Source organism: Metarhizium brunneum, chromosome 3, assembly GCF_013426205.1.
Source record: "Metarhizium brunneum chromosome 3, complete sequence".
Lineage (NCBI taxonomy): Eukaryota > Fungi > Ascomycota > Sordariomycetes > Hypocreales > Clavicipitaceae > Metarhizium > Metarhizium brunneum.
In genome coordinates, this window is record NC_089424.1 from 3,181,502 (window position 1) to 3,198,618 (window position 17,117).

The following is a 17,117-nucleotide window of genomic DNA, read 5'->3' on the forward strand; positions in this document are numbered from 1 at the left end:
AAGTTGACCAGACATTGTACGACGGAAGCATCGCCCAGCCCAGCGCCACCGGCAGCAGGCGTTATTCCGCCGCAGGGCAAATACTACGTACGTACTCTCAAGTCATAAAAGCGTGGAGCCACCCGCTCGTTCGTCATCCGTCGTCGTCTGGGGCACAAAGGTCAAGTCCAAGGTCTGGTTCCTCTTCCCCTCATACCACCTCGCTCGACCTCGCTCGCAATTTCTTGCCGCATCGCCACCCCAAAGTACTGATTTGACTTATTCGCAACAACGACACGGAGTAATGTCGCGCTACTTCCCGCACACGTCGTACGCAGAGGACCAGCCGGTGCCGCACGTCGTCCTCGCGACGCACGTGCTCACGCGCGCGCTGGCGGCGGGATCGCTCGCCGGGCTGGGCGTCGCGGCCGCGAGGCAGGCGGTGCCGGCGTGGCGACGACCACGACCCGGAGGGGGGCCGGCCCTGGTCTCGCACCGCATCCTGAGGGCGTCGTCGGCCGGCGCGCTCTGGGGGCTGGGCGTCGGCGCGGCCGCGCTGGCCGGGCGCATGTACGGCCGGGAGCTGGTCGAGTGGCAGGACAGGAGCTGGCGGCTGCTGGAGAACAGGGGCCAGCTCGAGATGGACGACTGGACGTATCTTGGCATGGGGGCCGGCGTCGCCGCCGCCTGGGCCGCGGGGAGTCTGAAGGGCTTGGGCGGGCGGGGGGTGATGGGGGCCGTGGGCGCCGGGGGGGTGGTTGGCGGGTTGGCCTGGGCGGGATGGCGGTTCGGCGTGAACGGGGGCAGGTTTAAGGAGAAGCCTAAGGAGGGCGATTTGTGAGGAGGCATCATGTCGGGTTGGTGGTGGTTGCGAATGGGAGCATGGCTGGAGGTGGGAGGGGAGCCGAGACTGGATGAAGGGGATGTACGGTCGACGGTCTGGCGTTTTTGTTTTTGGGCGCAGAGTCTCTGGGTGTTTTCATGTCGCATCTGTGGTGTTGTAATGTTGTCTGGCGCGGGTGCGCTCGATTGTAACGGCGACGTTGGCTTCTGTGCTGACGTATCAGGCCTGCAACCATGGTTGATATAATACATATGTGATGAGCTTCATGTGGCAATGTGGCCCGGGAACGTGGACAGCGTCATCTACTCCAATCACATCAAGATGCCTTGCCTACAAAGACGACACAGAACTCCTACAAGTCAGGCCTTGAAAATGGCAATCTATTTCTACGAATCCAACTTGCCAGTCCATTTCACACCACACCAAGGCACCAAACAGGAAAAAGAAAAACTATACAACTGCCAACCTACAATTTAGCAAGCGGCTCCTCCAGCTCCTCCACCTTCTGGAACCTGTAAAAAAAGTCCAGACTACCCGGGTTCAACAAGGTCCCGCTCGGCTTCACCGTCTTGCCCGAGATGATACTCTTGACCGGCAGCTCGACCTTCTTGCCGTTGACGGTGACGGGGATCTCGGGCACCTGGAACACGTACCGCGGGACATGCCTCTTGGTCAGCTCCCTTGCAATCGTGTCCTTGATGCTCGTCACCATCTTCCTGTCCAGCGTCCGGCCCTGCCTCATGATCAGGAACAGGACCACGCGCTCGTCGAGGTCGCCCGGCCGCCGCTGCCCGACGCACAGCGACTCGGCGACCTCGGCCGGGAAGCACCGCTCCAGCACGGCGTAAATGTCCGAGCTGCCGAACCGGATGCCGCTGGGGTTGAGCACGCCGTCCGACCGGCCCAGCATCAAGACGCCGCCCGTCTTGGGGTGGAAGACGCAGAAGTCGCCCTGCGCCCACGCCCCGTCGAAGCGGTCAAAGTACGCGCCGCGGTACTTCTTGCCCGGCGACGGCGCGTCGTCGTTCCACAAGAACAGGGGCACGTTGGGGAACGCAGCCGTGGCGACGAGGTCGCCTGCCTGCCCGGCGGGGAGGGGCTTGCCCTCGCTGCCGTCGGCGAGGTCGTGGTCGTACACGGCGATGGGGACGCCCAGGGAGCCGCCGACGCAGCCGCCTACGTGGACGGGCGTCAGGGGGTTTTCGAGGACGAAACAGCCGGCCTGTTGGCTTGTCAGCATACATGGACTTGGGACCCAAGAGAAGAAGAAGAAAGATCATGGTTCCATCCAGGCAACGTACAATGTCGGTGCCGCCGGAAATGTTGGCGAGATGGACCTCGGGCGGGAACGCCTCATCGTAGAACCACTCGAACATCTGGTCGGGCAGGACCATGCCCGTGCTGACCACCTTTCTTAGCTTGGAGAGGTCGGCTACTTTTCTGGGAGAAATTCCCTTCTTCATCAACTCCGTCATCCAGCGTGGGCTGAGGCCGAGTGTCGTGACGCCCTGTTGTTCGGCAATCTTTAAGAGCACGGTTGCATCTGGGACGAATGGTGACCCGTCGTACAGAACGGCCCTAGCTCCCAAGAGTAGCTGCGACACGCTGCTCAGGTACATGATCCATCCGGTGGTGGTGAATTGAAGGCCAACGTCGTCCGGGGTGGTGCCTTTGTGCAGGATGCCTTCTTTCTGGATGCTTATCAGCAAGGGGCCGACCCCGTGAACAATTGCCTTGGGGATGCCCGTCGTCCCAGAAGAGTAGTACACAATCATGGGGTCCTGGAAGCCGATGCGGACCATGGGTGGAGGCTGCTTGTATCCCTTTGACAGGATAAAGTCCTCGAGTCGTTCCGTGTTGGCAATGTGTCCCGTAGGGTAGGGCTGCCCTTTGAACCGCTGCACGACAACCACCTTGTTGAACGACGGACATGACTGCAGTCCTTCCATGACGCCTTGGATCTTGTCCCGGAGGTCAATTGTCTTGCCGTTGTACGAGGCGCCGTCATCGAAGAAGACGTACTGCCCCAGTCAGCTTTCTCTCATCGGTTCATCAGCACCAGGGTCTGCACCAGCATCAACCACCACTCACCTTGGGATCGATCTGTGCCGTCCTCTGCAACAAGCCTCCAACGCCCATATCCGTAGAACTACTGCTAAACAGCCCGCCCAGCCAAGTCGTTGCCAAAAACACAATCAGCGTCGTCGCCGAATGCGCGCCAACCATGACCACCCGGTCCCCTCTCCCAACGCCTCTCTCCTTCATCGCCGTGGCCAGCTCGGCCACCCTTCTCCGCAGCTCCGCCCACGTCATGTGCCGAACCTCGGTGTTGCCCTCGCGCACCTCTGTGAGGGCAATCTTGGAGTCCTCCTTGTTGAGCTGGGTCCTCGTGCCGGGGGCGTCGTTGGCGCTCCGGCTCCAGAGGAAGTTTTCCGCCCAGTTGAGCTGAATGCCCGCGAACCAGGCCGGGAGCTGCGAGACGGGAATGGACTCATCGACGGGCTGCGTGTAGCTGCCGGAGTGGATTAAGGGCATGGTTTCCCAGACAAGAGACCAGAACTGGTTGCGGTGAGAGCATGACCATTTGTAGAGAGCAGGAAAGTCCTGGGAACGTCAGGTTGAGAGAAACCGGATCGAAGTGAAATTGCCCCAGCTCACCTGCATGTCCAATCCATATTTCGCATTCGCATCTTGCATGAACGCCCACATGGCGGTGCTTTTGGGGTCTGGATGCTCCCAGAGCTTCCTGGGCGTCTGTTCAAAGTCCATGTTTGGCGAATTGTGGGTGGCAGCTGTGACTGCTATTTTCGTTTCTTTTTTTTCTTCTCGGCGTCAGAGCAATAGACAAGAGGGCTTCACGGGTACTCCGTAAGGAGAAGGGAAAATAGAAAGAAAAGACATGGGCCTTCAGACAGGCAGCTTGCAAAAGATGTGCTTGTCGTCTCGCTCGTCGGATGCCGATGCCGCTGAGTCAAGGGCGCGGCAGGGATTCCCCATTCCATCTTCTTCTCCACAGCCCCCAATTGCCGCCTCGGCCAGACTCCAGATGACAAGATTGGCCGACTTGGCCCGCGGTAACTGACAACCTCGGGAATCCATAGCTCCAACCTCTCCGTCCATGTCGTATTTCGGAACTGCATTGGAACTGACTGCGCCTTGGAAGCAATCGAGCCGGTTGCGCCGCAGACGGCTGTCATCGGCCTGGGATCCGAAACTAATGCCGAAAAGCAGACAAAACAATGTTACTAGTATTCGCATATCAGCCTGGTTAACAAACAAACAAACAAATAAACATCTACTCTGTAGCCCGTAGTCCGTAGTCCGTAGTCTCCGTATGTAGTGTAGAGTAGGAAGTGGCCATATCATGCATCCATCGTCACATCACTCATATGGATGCAGCTCCTCCGCTCGAGTCGTCGCGCAATAGTATACACCAAGTCTGCGTCTGCATCATTGATAATAATTCTATTTTTTGTATTGCTTCCTTCGCGCACGAGCTGTCAACCGAACCACACCACGTAGTTAGCAACCTCAAAGCACACACAAGCATGTTGCATCAACTTCGTCCTCCAACCCTCGCTCCTCGCACTTGAAATACATAGAGGCCGCTGTCCTCTCCCTCAAAGCAAAATCAAATCATTACACCCAAACGCCTTGCTCAAGGATTTCACCACCTTTGCTTCCCCTTAACCTGTGCCACATCACATTATCCCCTTCATTATTTTTATAATAAACCCGCCTACCCCTACAGATATGGCATCCACAGCGCATCGCACTGTGCCAGATTCATAGGGTTCACAGCTTTGGCAATCGCATCAATCACCGTCTGGTTCGCAGGCAAGTTGCCGGACGGGTTGTGCGCCAGGCTCGCCGCGCGCTTGACAATCGAGTCGCTGTTGACCTGCACAGACTCACGCAGCTGGCTCTCGCTGATTCCGTTTCTGTGGCTGCTAGTGAGCCAGAATATCATCTCGTCTCGTACAAATAGCGTGAGCGCGTGCTCCAATTCGTGCTCCGGCTCCGTGAGGCAGCGAGCAATCGCCATCAGGGAGCAGGCATAGATGCCCTCAGTAGCGAGCGGGCCCATCAGCACCTGTAGGTTGGGTGTCAGGCGGAAGGGGACCGGCTCTGGGTTGTGGAAGAATGGCTTTGATGCGCTCATAAACGACATCAGCTCCGATCCCCAAATTTTGCCCGAGCCCCGTGCAATGTTGAGCTTCGCGGGATATCGGTTGTGCATGTACAAAATGTACGTCATAAACGTCAAGGCCGCAAGCTGATAGGAGAACTGCCTTCGGAAGAGCCAAAACTCTGCGAACTGCGGGAATATCTGCTGGAAATAGTCTAGCGCAACTGAAGACGGCACCCACTTCTCTTGGACAGCGTTGAAGACTTCCAGTCTTGCTGGTGGCGTGAGCTCAGGCTTGCCCTGCTGTAATATGTTAGCTCCTACGTCAATTCCCAGCTGAGCTCCATCAATGCATACCTGGCTCTTGCTTTCGAGCACACCGCGCAACTTTTCAAGTGTAAACAAAACGGGCTCGTCCTTAGAAAAGCCCATTCGTCGACAGTGATCCTCGTAGACTGCCTGCAACGTGACATAAGAGGTGTCCTCTTGAACGATTCTTATATGCGGGGCAAGAGGAACCATGAGCGGGAGAGTAAACTGCAAATCCCGACGGCGGCTCTCCTTCTTCCGACCTAGTGTCTGGTTGAGATGTCTGAATAGCTGCAAGATTCTCTCTTCACGCCTGCAATGGCGCGCTGCCGGGTGTTGTACGGCCCATGAGTGAACGCTACCGTCGTGGCCACGCATCTTGAGTCGGCGATATGAGGTGCTGTAGGACCGGACTAAATCCACATTTGGAAGGAACCTCTCTATACGGATGAAGTCTTGGTTTTTATCCTTGTGTTGGAGGTATTGGCCAGGAACTTCCACCTCGTCAAACTTCTGATATCTGAATTCGCTGAGGTGCGGCGAGTATGCCTCGAGGTGTGCATGACAAACACGTCGGTCCAACTTCTCTTCAAACTTGGTGCGCCAGCGACGCAGTTTGTGAATGTATTCGTACATGGTTGGCTTTACATCCACAAAATCGGCTTCGAAGGACTTTTTGATGTGGCTGGGCAGTATCGTCTCAGCAAACCTCGTAATGTTGGTCTCAGTCGCCGACGGTAGCTTCACGCTCTTGGCAAACGAAGCGGGCGTGCGGCTGGCCTGGGTTAACGCGTCGTTAAGTAGGGCCACAATCAGTCGGTACGCGTCCTCGTCTGGTGGGCACTTGAAGTGTTTTTGAATCTGATCCACCATGGTCTCCATTGATAGGGCAAGTAGAGGGAAGGCTGTCTTGAGGACAGACATGATCTCCTCTGTGAGCTCCCAAGGCATCTTCTTCTGATTTGGGTTTGGAGCAGGCGGTTGCTGCTCTTGCTTCTGTCCACTGGCAGCTGGAGCAGGCGTAGGCGCATTGGCTGGGGTCGGCGGAAGGCTGGCGGGCGCGGTTGCTGCGTCACCACCTTCAGTCTTCACCTGGCTGGCAGCGTCTCCCTCTGTAGCGGTGCCTGCCCGTGGTGTGCCGCCGTCCGACGTTTTGGGTGGCTCAGACTTGGCTTGCGAGGGCGACAGGCTCGGCTTGCCATTGGAGGCAATTGACTGGGCGCGCTGTTGACGGGCTCGCTCCTTGGCCTCCTGATTCTTCTTTATGAGATTCATGTCCTCACGGTTGGTCCGAAGTTGAAAATACAGGGCCTGAGGGTACGATTTGGCGATGCTGAGAAGAATCTGGTAAACTCGCGGTGCTTCTTTATGACCCAGTCCGGTTAAAAGCTGGGGAATAAAGGTAATCCAATACCACACAGGCGTTTCACCCTTGAAGTCATCAAAGCCCATGGCAATGGTGCCCTTTGAATCATCCAAGCTGAGGAGCCAGAGAATGCGAGCAAGGAGCTTGCGTGATTTCGCGTTCTTATAACTGCCAGCCGCCTGAAGATACGATGTGAGTGCTTGCCTAGCCGCATTCAAATCTGTGGGATCTTCTTTGAACTTCCTGTCATTAAAGTAGCCCCATTCCGCCCAAGCCTTTGGTGCTCCAATGTCAAAGTAGAGCGCAGTCCCGTACGCATGGTCAGCTTCATCCTTTTGATTGAGTTTTTCCAAGAACATCCCCTTGAGCGTGTAGAATTCAGCCTTTTGTTGAGGGTTAAAGTAGTTCAGGTTCGTATTGTTGATGACGTCTAGTCCACTTGAAAGCTCTTCGGGATTCTCGTAATGACATTTGGCTTGTTCTCTGAGTTTGAGGAAGGCTTCCTGGATTTCAATGTTTGGCAACGTGTAAATGCGGCTTAATTGACTGATGCACACTTCGGGGAGGCTATGCTTGCGGGCAACGTGAGCAAATCGGTTGATAATCCAGGCAGTCTCGTGATATCCTCGGTATGCAAACGAAGACGCACCACCAGCGTTCTGCTGACCCTGTTGAGGAAGCAGTTGCAAGTAGGTCTGGTTGATGAGACCGAATATGTGTTGCCGCCAAGTCACCAGATCCTGCCATGCTGTAATGTCGTCCCAAACATTGGGTAACCGGTCACGCCAAGCGCCAAGAAGAAGTTTAAGTTCTCCAGACTTGACATCCAGGTTTGAAGAGTTTGTGTTTGCCAGGGATTGACAAATGACGCTAGCATCGTGGAGCTCGACCAGCTGCTGGAAATTTTGTAGCAGCGGAATATGAGCATTTGTTAATCGCTCTGGAAGTTGATGCCACTTGCGAATGGACAATTGAATAGCCTCATCACAAACTCTTGCAAAGTCATTGCCGCCCTCCTGTTGATTATGAAACTTGAGGAGAGACATAAAGGCCTGAAAAAAGGCTCGTCGGGGAGTAGGAGCATCCATGACACCTTTGATAACGTTGTCCAAGGCTTCACGGTGCTGAGCATCTTGCCACATCTCTGTGTTTCGCCAGGCGCACTCAAGCAATAAATCTTGAAAATTCTCGTGTTTGGCAAAGTCTTGCAATATCTCCCACTGCTGAAGCTTCTGCGCGCAAAGAACCCAGTGATCCTCCCAAAGCATGTACTCTGCCTGGGAGAATGGAATAACGCCAGTACGAGCCTTGATTTGAGCATTTTCGTAGAGTTTCTGGGCCTTGTCCCACATACCATTTTGCTCGTAGGAAAGGCCGGCATTGGTCTCGACAAATTGGCACCGTCGACGCCACGTCCCATAAAACAAGTCTTCTTCTTGCAACGAGGCATAGAGGTCGACCAAGGCGTCCAGGTTACTTTCTCTGACAGTAGTAGACTCGACTTCTGGCCGGATGGCAGCATTCTCAAGTTGCACCAGCGCGGTATACCAGGCATCGTACGTCTTGGCCTCAAACTTCAAAACGTGAGGTGGCAGTTTGCAATTCGGCCATGTCTTGGCGGCGCCTTCAACCAGCGACTGCACGACGTTAGGGCGCTTGTCAATTTGTCGGCTATGGTAGTCTTTGGTAAGGAGAGCCACCATGCCACGCTCTAAATCGGCACGTTCGTCCCGCATTGTTGCAGACCAATACATGGGGAAAATGGCGACCCAGAGCTGGTGTGCGAGCTGGTTATCGACATGTTGAAGTTGCATCAGTGGTTCGATAACATCTCGAACCTTGACATCGCCCAGTTCGGAAACGAAACGCCGATGGCTGGTCATGAAAGCTTCGAACTTGTCGTCTGGCATCATGTTTGGTTCCCTGGCATCCTTGTCTTTGGGATACACCGCAGCAAGCTGTGATGCCAATATAATCCTGAAATCGTCCTGATGAAGTTGTATATTAGTGTTCAACTCGACTGCACCAAGCAGAAGCTGAGAGGCCTGAGCCAACCAGTAGGAGTCCGCAAGAGTGTCCCAATTTTGTGACGTCAACACATAGGACAGGCGAACGCTAGCGGTCTTTGACAAGCTCTTATCGAAGATGGACATGAAACGATTTCGCATTTCGACATCAGTCGCGCGAGTGCCGATAAGGAAGGCATGCTCCATTCGCACCGTCAGCTCTGTACGGGTAACCTTAGGGTCTTCATATATGCGAATGACAAGGTCCAAGAACTTAGAGAGCATCGTAGAGTCACTCCGATGTTCAAAGGAGAGCATCTTATGGAGAACAGCCGTTTTCTCTTTAAGAGTAGGCCATGTGCCCTCAGAGCGGAACACCCAGCCCTCCACCATGTTCAAAATTTCCGTGCAAAGGTCGATATGCATCGACTTTTCGACGAGTGTCGCAAGTACGCTGAGAAACGGTCGCCTGCTGTCACCAAGGGTTTCCATTCTCAAGGCTACAGTTTGAATTTCCTTGATCATAAGCTTGGTCTGGATTTCCAAATCATACGCAGACATCTCCCCACCAGATGAAGAGTTTCCGTCCTGGCCACGATTCCCCTGGTTGATGGCCTGGCCAGCTGCATTATTATAGTGTTGGACATGCTCCCGTGCATGCTTGCTTTGCAGAGCTTTCATCAAGGATGGAATATGCTGATCAATGACGGCTGGCTTGCGATTTCCGATGGACCAGAGCAAATTGACACCAGAAACATATGAGCCCCCATTCATAGCCTCTGTAGCCGCCTGTGACAGGTAAGCAATGATCTCCGACGTTTGAACCTCAGTCTCGCCATCTGCATCCGCATCCTCCATAGGAGTGTCCTCTGGAACCGCGTCGAGAACTCGCTTGATAATGGACTTCAGGTCACGGTCATCGTCGTATTCCCTATCTGCGAGATGCAGACAGTCCTGGATCTCTGGATTCTCGCATTTCAGGCATTTTTCCAGAACTTTCTGTACTGCGGCAAGGTTCTTCTGCACCCAATCATCCGACTTGAAATTTAGAACAATGCGCACAACTTGCAGCGTGTTGATAATATTTGTCAGGAACTTCTCATCGTATTTCTCCTTATCAGTTGGGTCGGCATTAAGAATACCCTGGGTCTTCTCGCTGCCAAGAATGACATCAGTGACATTGGGGAAAAGGTCAAGCTCCAGATCGCCCCAGTATTGAGGCTGCACCAAATTGTATAATAAAGTCATTGCCTTTTTGCATAGTTCGGTGCTTTGAGGGGGTAGAGGCAACGAGGGCGTGCTATGTTCCCGAGGTTTGGCAGAAGGCAGCTGGTATCGTTCGTTGAGCTGTGCAATGAACTCGACGAGATACTTAATCATCTTTTGTCGAAAGATTTGTGGAATCTGGTACCCATTTCGCTCTCCTCCCGGTGCATTTTGTCTAACAGTAGGTGGCGAGGACATTGGCAGGTCGCTATCCAGTTTCCGTTTCTTAGAAGTTGGCGATTCAGACGGATCTCGGCCTACAGATGGTGAACCAGTCTTGCCTTCGACACGCCATTGCTCCCATCGCCAAATCAGCCACATCATGTTCAGCGCAAGCTTTTTACTCTCATAGGACGGGTTAGGGGGTGCAGCCACCTTTCTGAGGGAGGTAATGAGTAAAATCGCATACTTGTCTCGGGCATCGTAAAACAGATCTGGGTGTCTGACCAAGAAGTGGAAAATACTAGTCATTTGCTGAACATTTTGACCCTCATCCGCGAGAATGCGACGAGGCGCAACAGCCCAGGCAGCGTTTCGTTCATTCGGACCCCCTCCGCATCGCTTGGGTAGAACAGGGGCAATAAGTTCCAACGCCTGTGTGACCAAAGCCCGCCCTTCGTTTTGGTTTGTCTTGAGCAGTGACAGATACACCTGGCTGACAATCTTTGGAGGCGTTTCGTAATGAGCAATGAAGTAACCGATGACTACATATGCTGCATGTTTGTTGATAACATCTTCAAGGCGGATAAATGTCCATCCAAACTTGATAATATCCTTCCTGGCCTCTTGAAGCACAGTATGGTAGTACTTTACAAGCATTGCCGACAGCTGCAACACCTCGAAGCGCGTGTGGTCGATTCCAGGTTGTGATTGATCATCAGGTGACATGTCAGGATGCACTTTCCAGATTTTGCTGCTAACGGCGTCAATGACCGATCGATCCATAAATCGTTGTCCTTTCGCCTGGTCCGGCTGATTCCAATGTCGCATAACATCCATAGCGACAATGGGATTAGCAACGTAGTGAAGCAAAAATTGCTTTGTCTTATTCGAAGCAGACCTCCCTGAATACGTGTCCAAGCAACGCAGGAATGCGGATTTCCAAAACTCTATTGATTCGCTCATGAGAATCTTCTCGTAGATGAAAGCAAACAAGCAGTGTGTGGGCCGAAGTTCGTTGCTTGTAACCGACTCGACAAGGCTGAACAAGACATCAAGATCCTTGGGAGTTCTCTCCAGGGACTTGACCAAGACGTTCATCAACTGCTCTGCGGCTTGGTATGCAGGTAATCGGAGGGTAGCAGGGAGAGTATAGTTGCGAATGTGGCCCTCTAGCTCTTTGCCCATGCTCTTCATCCACGTCGTATTTTCTTTCTTGTCCATCCATGAGTTAGTGTTCTCGAAGTAGCTGAGAGAGTCCAAGATATGAACGGCATTAACAATGCCAATAAACTTCTTCTCCACACCTTGGCCCGCTAGCCCATTACACTTTGTCATTAAGGCACCGAGACCATCTACTGCTGCATCTCGCAAAGGGCCACTCTCTGGGTGTCTAAGAACCTGAGCCAGAAGTCTTCCATACTTGAGCTCATCTAGCTTTCCGAGCAAGAAGGTCCAAACCTCCTTAGGATACCTGTTGAGGTACAAATATATGGGTTGACGGAACGGACTTTGGATTGTTCGACGGAGCTTCTCCTCAAGTCCAAGAAAGCAATCAATTAGACGCTCCTTGAATGCTTCGGCGGGAGCTGGCAAAAGATGAAAGATGTTGAGAATAGCCGTAATGACCTTCATTTGTTGGTGCTGCTCAAAAAACGTGAAAGAAATCTGCTGCCATGCATTAGGTTCCACAATTGAGTCGATCTGGTCCAGTAGGCGTGCTCCTATCTCGACCTTAAAATAGCTAGTGAGCAACTTCAGCAGCCTAGAGAGGTTATCAAGGCCATGGACAGTGAGGCGCTTTGGATCAGATAGACTCGCTAGAACTGGTCGAAGCCCACCTTGTAAAAGATCTTTCGGTAGACGCCTGTCAACAGCCAATACAGATCTTAACGCGTCATTAGCGGCAGCAATTGTCGGCTTTGACTCCGAGTATAAGCATTTGAAGAAGACGGAAAGAATCTTTCCTTTAATAGGGTTGTTTGCAAACTCTTCAAACGTCATTGCCGTGCTCAGCAACCTAATGCATGATACACGCAGGTTTACAATGTGGTCGTGGGTGCGATACTCGGCCGGCTTATTCGCCAAGGAGTCATCATTAGCATCAGCCAAGGCAAGAGACTCCATCAACAGACGAGTGAGGTTGTCGTCAAACTTGACCCAGTCGTTCTTTAGACTCATGTGGTATGTCATTGCGTTAATGTATCCAATCTGAATGCTAAAGGGCAGTGCCCGCAGCGGTTTCGAGTAAATCGGTTGCAGGAAACGCTCCTTGTAAGGTTCCAACAGTTCCCAGACTTGGCATTCAGCAGCTTTGGCAATTAGTTCGAGCGAATTCTTGGCGGATTCACGAACAAACTTGTTCATGTGGGACAGCTCATTGTTGAACAGCATACAAATCTGAGCTAGTCTGGACTGCTTCACAGGGGGCTGTCCCGGCTGGGCTTGAACAGGAAGAGCATCTTCCTTCTTGATGTTCTTGGTAATGCGCTTCAACAACACCTCCAAGCTTGTCTCGGCGAGACACCTCGTTTTTTCAGGAAGATCTTGTGGCATGTCTTTGATCACATACAAGAGGGCGCGAATAAACTCCATTTGCTTCGACGCCACCCAGGCATCGCCAAAGTCGAGCTCTGTAAGGAGGAAATTGATGCCAAGGCTGCCACCTGTCTTTGTAAACCACTCTTCCTCGTAGCAGCTGTGGCAAAAGGTACCGCAAAGGTGAATAAATAGGGGTAGTCGACCAACATTGCTCTCAGATCCAAAGATGATGCCAGTACTCTTGTACAGCTCGCGAATAGCCTTCTTCGCAGCCTCTCGGACATCCGGGTGATCAGAAGCCAAAGACTCAACAATTGCATCTGACAGGATCCTCGTATCGATACAAAGGGGACCCTCTCCAGCCTTGGGATCAAAGGGACTAAAGTTTCTCTTCAGGTCCACCAAGGATCGGCCTACTTCTATGAGAGCGAAATGACGACAGAGGTCCATGAGAAATGCATCCGCCTCGTCTTTGAACCTAGGGAGAGAGTGAGCAAACATGACTGCCTTGAGGAGTTGTTTTGTTATCCCGTCTTGCACGTCCTTCTTTGGGATAGATTTATCGCGGTTCGTTACTTCGAATGGAGCAAAATGAATCTCCATTTTTCGGGCCAAGAAGTCCTGTGCCTGGAGACGAACAATTCGGGGAAGGTCGTCTGGCAGTTGGTCATAGCCGATTCGAAGTTTGACTTGTGACATGATCAAATGCAGTGCCTGCTTCTTATAATATTCATCATAGACGCGAAGATTTTGGCTATTTTTCCCCATTTTCGGGGCCTCCATTAGCTTCTGGATGGCACTGTCGATACCGAGATCCGCCGGGAATGCTCGATCCTTCTTGGATCCAATGAGGCGCATGTCAAAGCTTGACGGATCGTCGGCATAACCTCTGTAGGTGAGTGGAACCGCCCCAGTCATAAACTTGCGGTTTCTGCCGCCCAGTTTGCCCAAGATTCTCATGGTAGTGTGAGCATGAAAATGGCTGTAGGGGTGAGGACGGAGGTGATTGAAAAGTGCAGTCATGAGCTCATCAATGACAGGCGCCATAATGGGGTCAAGATAGTCAGCAGTTAAATTATCGACACAAAGCTCGAGTGTCCGAAGCCCCTGGCCAACGAGGTCAGTGCCAGCCCTCAAAGCAACAACTAGTGGTCGCATCAGAAAGCTCAGATGTGGCAACAGGTGGCTCAGACGCGCGGGAACAGTCAAGCACAGTTCCACGTACAAGTCTCGCTCAGATGGTTTGCGAGCAGCCATGAGCAAGTTGTTGAGAACGTCCAGGAGCATTTCCAGTAAGGGTAAAATCTGCTTGTACAATTGCTCAAACTTGCCTCCGCCGATGCTACGAAAGAGAGATCTCAATAGGAGAAAGTAATTCATTGGCTCCTCTGCCTTTGTCGACAACTCGATAGACTTGGTGACAATGTTGACCACGTGTGGCAAAAGGACCTGCTCGTTCTGCTGAGCAAATAGGGTCACAGCCATGAATGCCAGCTTGAAAAGTCGCAACAAAATCGACGACTTTTTGACATCTGCTGAACCCACTTCATCGATTCTGTCCATAAGAAATTGGAGGAGCATACCACAAAAACTAGGCGAAGTCGCTTCACTGGCTAGGAAAAACTGGGGTATATGTAATAATCCGGTATGCTCAAAGATCATGTCATAAAGTCGTGGGATCTCTTGCTGAAATACTTCGTGGAATGTAGCGGGGTCGATGCAGTGAAAGACTGTGGCAAACGTTTCAAGCAGATCCTTTTCTTCCTTGGTACTCGACACCATGTAGAAGTTTGCCATGTACTCTACCGGAGACGCGTATTGTGACTCGGTGGCCGGTTTTTCAATCTCATAATACCGGAAGACGTATGCACCCTCCCTGAACAGCTTGATGATGACTTTGACCTCCTCTGCGGTAAAGCCATAAGAAACGTCTGTCCAGTGCGAAGGCGCATTCTGAGGATCAATAGGGGTGCCAATATTGCATGTTCTTAGCTGGTAGAATGTATTCTTCAGACCATTCATCAAGTTCCGGAAAAGAAACTTATTATCAACCACAGGATCTGCGCCTCGATCTCTAGGGTTAGATATCTTGATAGGCACGGCGGAAAATATGTCAGTCTCATCCCAGTCGGGTCGCGTCTCCTTGTCGGCAAGATAGGGCTCTTGAGTACCGGCCTCTGCCAGATATTGTTTCGACAACTTCACAGCATTTGGGTACTGTCGGTTCATAGCAGCAAACTTATCACCAATGGCATTCAAGATCATCATGAGGTAGTGTCTTGCGTCAACTTTATTCGGCAGCTTGGCAATACACTCGGCCATGTTGAGCAATAGCTTTGCGCTCATGGTTTGAAAGCTAGTGCCCGGGAAGTTGTCCTGAAGATTTCGGGTGTACACTTCGACGGTTTTGCGGATCTGCTCTGGACTCAGTGAATCTCGAACATGGTGAATAAGATCAGCCAGCATGCTGTATGCAAGTGGTCTCATAGTCTCGTAGACTGTCAGGCCATCACCAGTAAGCGTTCGTTCATCAAGAAGTTCATCAATCTTTGGCAAAAAGATTTTTCGAAAGTTGTAGTTGATGATATGTCGAATGGCAATTAGAAGTTCCTTTCTTGTACCTGACTTCTCCCGGGGGCAGTCTTTCAACAGGCGTACCACGACGTCTGGCAACGTGGGCAGGAAATCGTTTAGTTGCTGCGAGTATTGGCGCAAGAGATACGCGAGAAAGCTCATGGTCTTAACTTGTGCAGTAATGAAATCGCCATAGGCTGCTCGTTGTTCTGCCTTGATGCCCTGGCTGACACCTGTGTGAACTTGGCCCTTGGCTGCAGCCTCTGCGTGAGCTTGCTTTTGAGCGCTGGCCTCGATAAGTAGAACTCGTTTGATCAATGGCACAAACGCCTTCACATTCTGTTGTACCGTGTTGCGGTAAATCTGAAATATCGAAACGACGATGATTGGACATTCGGAAAGAACTTTAAAAGATTGCATTCCCTTGAGCAACGGCCGATTCTGCTGCTGAGGGTCGGCGCCAAGATCTGAAACTGACGCTACCGGCGAGCCGGGTCGAGGGGATTGAAAATTGGTCTGCGAGCCGCCTGGTGTTGAGGGCGCGCCAGGTTGTGACGTTGCCGTCGAGCTCGCATTGTCGAGTTGTTCCCTCACCACCTTTTCCATCTGCTCGAAGAGCTCTTGTATCAAGGACAAGAACTGCTGCACTTTGCCTTGTAGCACCTTGTGTTGGTGGCGCATGATATCAGACGTGATTTTGACGCAAAGAGTGGCATTTTCCTCATTGTCAGTGCGAACCAGTTGCATTAATAAATCGACGATCTCTTCGGCGTACGGTTCGAATGGTTCAACTGGAGCAGAAGAAGTGGGCAACCGGTGAAGAACTTCCAGAATACAGTGGCGCAGTTTCTACAGGACGTGTTAGGTTTCTTTGTCCATAGATCGTCATGACAGGTAGGACAAACCTGCTCTGGTGAGTTGCTTTGAAAAATGCATGGTCCGCGAAGGATGTTGATGAAGATTGGCATCAATCGCTTGAGAAATGGTGTGTATATCGGTCCGCTGGTGTAGTGATCCAGACTGTCACGTAATGTTGTCGCCGCCTCTAGTTTAAGTCTAGCATCTTTACACACATACGATGTTAGCAAAGCGGGATCAGGTCGATGGGCGGCGTGGGTCATGGTAGAAGCATGTCATCACCATACCTATATCTGCTGTGCTTAGTCGCTTTACGACGTCATCGATAGTGGTTCCCGACATGGCTGCATCATCGGCGTCCACGAGACGCAGCTGTTTCTTCCATGCGAAACAGGTCCAATCGTGGTGCTTCGTCGCGGTCGGTAGGCGCAAGTTGCAGTATGGTGGATCACAAACTTGCGGCCAGTCTGTATCGCAAAGTTGGAGCTCAAATAGATGAGAGAGGAGAAGAAAAAAGTGTGTTCTAATAAGACAAAATATTAAGAAAAGAAAACTCTTCAGCCTCTGCGGCGTTAAGGGATGTTTGTCTGCTGCGTCAGGTTCGGATGCGAAAAGCTTGTCGTTGGGATGCGCCGAGTTTTGCTTGCCTGCAGCCTTGAATATCGACGAGGGATGTGAAGAGACTCGCGTTGAAAATTAAAGCAAGCATGGAATCCGGGGGCCGTGGCCGCCAATTCCAATCGCGCTAGGACATGCAACAATATTGATCCGACGCTAATGCTGCACACGCCCCTCTGATGCAGTGTGAACATAGTGCGCCTTTATCTTATCTTATCTTATCTGGCTCCAGGCACCAGGGGTTTTCACTACCCTAGACTTGCAAAAATGATTCCAAGTGCTGGATCAGATTCGCATTGAAAGTTGCCGAGAAATTCTTGAGACCAAAAGTATATTTTGACTATTGAACAACTCCTAGGATACAGATATGCCGGGACTTAATACCAGAGACAAGTACACTGGTCATCTCGCCTCAATGGAGTACGTCATCTCCGGTTCGGAGGCACAAGTCCGTGCCTTGTACCTTCG

General features: G+C 52.0%; 3 protein-coding genes across 3 annotated transcripts; 1 reads left to right on the forward strand and 2 right to left on the reverse strand.

The window, feature by feature from the left end:
- Window positions 1–283: 283 nt before the first annotated feature.
- Window positions 284–820, forward strand: G6M90_00g062010 (uncharacterized protein; the record flags this gene model as incomplete). The annotated part of the gene is made up of 1 exon (XM_066130734.1): window positions 284–820. The coding sequence occupies one exon, from the start codon at window positions 284–286 to the stop codon at window positions 818–820; it is 537 nt and encodes a 178-aa protein (XP_065986689.1).
- Window positions 821–1,289: 469 nt separating this feature from the next.
- AACS (Acetoacetyl-CoA synthetase) lies at window positions 1,290–3,592 on the reverse strand (the record flags this gene model as incomplete). The annotated part of the gene is made up of 4 exons (XM_014687186.1): window positions 1,290–2,045; window positions 2,125–2,844; window positions 2,915–3,427; window positions 3,482–3,592. 4 exons carry the CDS (start codon window positions 3,590–3,592, stop codon window positions 1,290–1,292), a joined length of 2,100 nt encoding a protein of 699 aa, XP_014542672.1.
- A 976-nt stretch (window positions 3,593–4,568) lies between these two features.
- On the reverse strand, window positions 4,569–16,373 carry TRA1 (Transcription-associated protein 1; the record flags this gene model as incomplete). Its single annotated transcript, XM_066130735.1, has 5 exons — window positions 4,569–5,255; window positions 5,310–15,209; window positions 15,258–16,022; window positions 16,079–16,236; window positions 16,319–16,373. 5 exons carry the CDS (start codon window positions 16,371–16,373, stop codon window positions 4,569–4,571), a joined length of 11,565 nt encoding a protein of 3,854 aa, XP_065986678.1.
- Between the last annotated feature and the right edge of the window lie 744 nt (window positions 16,374–17,117).